General features: G+C 48.7%; 1 protein-coding gene across 1 annotated transcript; it reads left to right on the top strand.

Annotated features, from left to right (window-relative positions):
• The first annotated feature begins 367 nt into the window (after positions 1–367).
• Positions 368–2,090, top strand: LOC144136383 (acetylcholinesterase-like). The gene has a single exon (XM_077668659.1). The coding sequence runs from the start codon at positions 474–476 to the stop codon at positions 2,088–2,090; it is 1,617 nt and encodes a 538-aa protein (XP_077524785.1). The 5' UTR covers positions 368–473.
• The last annotated feature ends 3,819 nt before the right edge of the window (positions 2,091–5,909 follow it).

The raw sequence follows: 5,909 nt of genomic DNA, 5'->3' as shown, positions 1-5,909 counted from the left end.
TGCGGACACACTACTGGTGGAAGAAAGTCGGAAGTGTTTTGTTTTTCTTTCTTCCCCGGAGGTAATGAAACGTAGGGAAGCGTGAAGTATGCGCGGTGCTGCAATGAATGCAAGGCAGAGAAATGTGAATGGCCAAGGCCCCGTTTCTTGCCTTCGGAGCGGTACGAAGGGGAAGCCTTGAGAAAGCGAAGCCCATCGGTGGCCGATAGACGCTAGATTACGGTCTCGCTCCGCGATAGAAATCGAAAGCGCCGTGAGCCACCGCCTCCTCACCTCTTCCTGTCGAGGCCTGTACTTCGGGCACGGCGACGTCGTCCTAGCATCTGAGGTCGACCACCACGCTGCCTTCTTGTTTCCCTTGCTTCGTTCTCGCCCTTTCTGTGAGAAGCCGACGTCGATTCGGGGGGTCCTTAAAAGATGAATATTGGTCATGAAGCCCTTTCAGTTGCGTTCGCACTTCGGGGCCCGCAAGCATGTCTCGCCGTGCGGTCTCTAGATTCTCGGTGCTCCTGGTGACGGCAATCCACGTTCTCTTTTGGACCACAACTCTTGTTTGCTACGTTGCGAGCGTCGAAGATGAGCGCCCCGTTGTCAAAGTGAAGCAGGGATTCATCGCAGGAGAGCGCGCCACCGTGGACGGCCACACGGTTTACAGGTACGTCGGAGTGCCATTTGCGGAACCGCCTCTGGGAAAACTCAGGTTCCGAAGACCCTTGCCTGTGAAGCCATGGGAAGGAGTCCTCAACGCCACAAGCTTTGCTCCGGCGTGCATGCAGATGCCACTGCAGGTGGACGACAAAATATATCTTGACTACGGCGAGAACTCGGAGGACTGCCTCTACCTTAACGTCTGGCAGCCCGCCGGGGCGCGGGCCTGCTCTGGAGGCACTGATTCGACCGGCTGTCGGCTTAGACCCGTCGTTATTTACTTGTACGGTGGCGGGTTCTTGACCGGTGACGCGGGCTTTTTTATCTTCCGTGGCGACCGATTTGCCTCTATCGCCGACGCTATCTACGTCACGGTCAACTATAGAGTTGGTATGTTCGGCTTCTTCAAGACGAACATGCCCGATTACAAAGGAAACGCTGGTATGTTCGATCAGGTGGAGGCGATGAAATGGGTTAAGGAAAATTCGAAAGCGTTCGGCGGAGACCCGGAGAAGATAACCGTCTGGGGTCAGAGCGCGGGAGCTGTGTCCACCACGTACCACATGATATCTCCTGTCAGCAGTGGACTGTTCAAAAGGGCCTACCTTCAAAGTGGAGTGGCTGGAACGGCACTGGCGTTGATGAAGCTCAACACACCTGCAGTGGCGCACAGGGCACTAGGCCTCCTTGGATGCTACAAACCGACGGTTCCTTGGAAGCAGCAGGCTCAGGAAAGCATCAAGTGCGCGCAAAGCCTTAGTGCGAAGGAGGTTCTGGAAAAGACCGCTAAGGAGCTGCCTATTACGAGCCTACTGTTCCTACCAACCATGGGAGACGAGTTCCTTCCGGAGAACCCCCTGGCTGAAGGACAGCAGATCAGGACTGGGAAGGAGCTTCTGCTCAGCACCACTCCGGACGAAGGCTCCCTATTCGTCAAAGGGATGTTGCTGAGGAACCCGCATCTCCGGGAGCTCATCTCCGAAGACTACAAGACACCGATCAAGATCTTGATGCGCCTTCTGCTGGACGTGCCGTCCTACAAGACCGAGTCGCTGGCTGACGTGTATCTCAAAGGTATGGACAAGGGCGACATTAACGAAACCGAGTGGAAGATGAATCTAGGGCGCTTGTTCACTGACGCGTTGTTCGAGTGCGCAGTAGACAGCTTCGCTCTGTCGGCGGCCCGAAATGGTCACGACGTTTACCGGTTCCTGTTCACCCACAAGCCGACTTTCTCAATCTGGGAAGACTGGATGGGCATCACGCACGGGGACGACATCATCTTCACTGCAGGCACGTCTGCGGACCTCACGAGCAAGATCAAGATGTACGGTCGTTTCCCCGGGGACCGTAGCATCTCGCTTCCGGAGCCCAGCGAAGACGAGATGGAGTTCTCACGTGACCTCGTCCGCGTCATCGGAAGCTTCGCCAGATACGGGTGAGCTCAAGAATTCAGGCATACGCTGGTGAGGACTCTGGGGGAATTAATTTCAGTTCAGTGTCAGGCAGGAAAGCACCGATGTAGCTCACTAACCTCAAATGAATCGCCATGTAGCGAATGCAGGTGGCTGAACGAATCAATTTTTTTTCGATATATGGTCATGAGGAAGACGAGGAGAATAAGTATTATGCTGGCGGTTCGACCTAACGCTAGATTTTGCAAACAAGTCGCTTTTCTCGAGATGCCGGTTTCATCCAAAGTTGGCATGATGTCACCTAATATGTGTTTTAATTTTTGAGCGGATTTTTCTCTTTTTTAGTATAGGGGTGGCGAGCGCAGCACTGCAGGGAAACCGCACGAACGTGTCTGCAGGGCAAAGCGGCAACAGGCGCTTCCCGCCATTTCTTTTGAAGCGATAGCTACATTACGGCAGCATTTCGAGCCTTCAGCGTGGCGGCGCCGCCACGCTGCCACATGGTTGGTCACGTGGTGCGGAGTAGCTGCCGGCGGCGTGGCTCCGTGGCTGATCACGTGGTTCGTCACGTATTGGTCATGTGACCAAGTTCCACTCGGCCAGCTGTAGCTATCGCGTCACTCCAGGTTTAACCAAAGCTAAACCACTGTCAATTTTTTTTCCGCCGAGGGTTATCCTCGAATTAAGAGACAGGCAACTAGAGAATGTTGGGTGTACTGAATTTAGGTATTTTCTTAGCGGGCGGAATGGGTCGGCATCATAGTTCGCTAGGCTTCGTCACGCCAAGTGTCGCCATCTATTCTGTGGTAATCATGTGCACTTTGGGTGATGCTGCGAACGCTGGATTGTTTAAGAAAGCGCGATGCGCGATGTTAATGCGCATTTCTCGGAGTACGCACTACACCGGTCTGTGCTACACCGGTCTTCCGGGCTCTGCTTGTGGGAAGTATGCGCCACATGTGCGTAGTTTCAAGTGCCCATGCGCAACTTGAATGTCATCGCTGGTCACGCTTTGCTAACGCCTCTTATTTTTTCTGATGCTCTGGTTTCACCGATGGACCGGGCCAGCGCCTCTTTTATAAAGGAGGCATTGACCGGGCAGAATCAAATATTTCTTCGTTCCATTACTTACGCTGCACTTTGAATGAATAGGCTTAAAAAGCGTGCGAATGGATTGCATGTCTCTAGTGAATTTGTCTGTTGCTTCCTCTGAACTGGCAGCAAATGACGAGAACCACGCAGTTTCGACAATCGATCTTCATATTTTTCCTCCTCTCCTCAAAACGCCCAGACACCTTTTTTGTTTCTGCCGTCAACGAACCGGAAAATGACCGCTACTGAGAAGCTCGAGGGTTGCTGCCCCTGGGCCTTTTTCGTGGCCTACCGGTCGGCCGCTTATTTCAACACGGAAATTAGATGAGAGCTAATCGCGAAGCGTGTCAAGGCCGTCTTACCAACGGGACCGGAATCCGTGTCGTATGCTGCGGTATAGGGGCGCCATCTCGTAGTGCGAAAGTGAAACACGTGCTGTCAAGGTCTCGTGATGTTTCTTTTTTTGCTTCTTTCGTTCGTTTCTTTTCTTCTTGTTCTCTTTCAGCTTTCTTTATCCTCTCTCTCTCTCTCTTTCTTTTTATTTTCTCCTTATTTCTCTCTCTCTCTTTCTTTCTCAGCCACTACGAGTTTTCTGTTCTTGCTCGTCTCTTTTTCATTCACATGCTCCCAAGGATGTGGAAAGTGCTCCGAAGGCTGGAACCTTTCTTTTTCTTGCCTTCTGTTCAATATTATGCGTACGGCCAGCTGCCGGACAGTATTAATTATTCGCGGCACAGCGCCGACACGCGGTACTGCGCACCGCTTCGGTGTGATGTCGCACAAGGACCGAGTGCTTGAGTAACACATTGCAACAAAGTGTTTTCACTCGTCCTGCCGTAAATGCGTTGTTGTAGACACGTGTCAAGGCTCTCTAGTGTAGGAACAAAACAATGGTAGGCTTGGTTGCTTAACAATGAGCAAATGGCGCGTCTTAACTGCGCTCACAGCGGCTTACAAGTGCTCGTAACGAGCAACTCGTATTTTTCCCTAGCCACATGGCTTGCACAATGTGCGTAGATAGTTTTGCGAATCAGCAATACAGCGCGTTTTGAAACTGGGACGAAGGAAAACACGCAAGAACCAGCGCTGACTTACAACTGAAGTTCATTGCTTGGCCCGCGGAAATGTATGACGGGTTCAATCAACAAAATAATGCATATCTACAATCACAAGAGAAGATACATACCAACAACTGTTGATGGCGACAACAGCGGCGACAGTTGATATTGTGTATCTTCTCTTGTGATTACCGATATTTTTTTTTTTCGTTGAGCCTGTCATATATTTCCGAAGCAGTGAACTTCAGTTGTAAGTCAGCGCCCGTCGTCGTCTCTCTCCCATCGCCTCAGTTGAAACCGCGCTGCATTACTCAATATTACCAACTCGCCAAAGCTCCAGTTTTATTTCTGCGAGGAGGAATGAGATTTTGCGATGATTTATTTATTTTGTCGTGCATTTTGCGAGAAGAGTGGCATGTGCCGTTCTGCGCGAATTGTGTGCCGTGCAACCAAATATCACAAAAAGCATCTCCGTGCTATAAATTATTTTCATTTGTATAATACAGAAAAAGTAACGAGACCATCTGTCTCTCAGTCACGATGGCAGCATTCTACTTGTTTTTTTCAGCACGCACGTCGCCAAGCGTGCCATTGGCTAATGACGACATACTTGTGAATTGCGACACGGCTTAAATTACCTTGTTGATTGTTGAGGTTGAGGTTTATTTTCCTTCAAAAATGAAAGAGGGAACTGCGACAAAAGGCTGTAAAGCCTGAAGAGGTCACAAATCCCAAGAACAGTTTATACAGCAGTGAGCAACACAGAAATAACAAATATCAACATAGTATGATGGTGAACAAAATACATTGCATCAAACGACAGTATCATCGTAAAAAAAATTACTTTTGATACAAAGACAGTGCACCATAAATCAAATCAAAGGCAGTGTATAAACATGGCATGAGGTCACTAAAGAAAACAACACAAACAGCATGACACGAAAATAAGAGATGCTACGCTAAGTAAAAACTGAAATTATATTGAGTCAGTGCTGATTAGTAGCCTTTTGATGTCTTTTTTAGATGTGTTCTTAGGGAAATCAAACATGACACTCGAAGATGGGTTATTGAGAACGACTGGAATCTGGTAATCGAGCTTTTGTTTGCCGTAATTTGTCCTTGTTTTTGGGACCAAGTTTCTGTCCTGCCTAAGGGGGTATTTAGAAGGTGGGCGGTTTGGAGCAATGGAATACAAACTATTACGATGGATGTACTGTAACAGGCGAATTGCTTTAAGTAAATTATGCTGATGGTAGAGTGGTAATGTTGGGAGGTTTTCCGGCCTACCATGGTAACCCTCTGTAGTCCGCAATGCCTTCTTTTGCAAAAGCAATAACTTATGAAAATTACTTATTGTTGTAGTGCCCCAGACCAGTGCACAATAGGACAATTTGGAAAAAAAATAGTGAGTATTATATGGACACTTTTAAGAAACGGGCAAGAGATCGCTGATCCGGTAAAGACAACCAACAGTTTTACTAAGGTCAGTGAGAAGTTTAGAAATATGTGTGTTCCATGATAAATGTTTATTAAACCAGACACCAAGAAACTTCTGAGTTGTTACCTGTTGCAGTTTTGTGTTGAGTATGTTAGGTTAAGTGTGCAATAAACAGGGGCATTAATAGGCCTGAAAATTATGTACCTGGTTTTTGACAAGTTTAAGCTAAACTTATTCGCCTGCATCCAAGCGTATAAT

This window comes from Amblyomma americanum, chromosome 6 (assembly GCF_052857255.1).
Source record: "Amblyomma americanum isolate KBUSLIRL-KWMA chromosome 6, ASM5285725v1, whole genome shotgun sequence".
Lineage (NCBI taxonomy): Eukaryota > Metazoa > Arthropoda > Arachnida > Ixodida > Ixodidae > Amblyomma > Amblyomma americanum.
Note: the sequence above shows the minus strand (reverse complement) of the source record. Positions and strands in the feature narration are given on the sequence as shown.

What these genes read in the sequence shown, in the direction of transcription:
- LOC144136383 (XM_077668659.1), top strand. Translation starts at nt 474, where the DNA reads ATGTCTCGCCGTGCGGTCTCTAGATTCTCGGTGCTCCTGGTGACGGCA.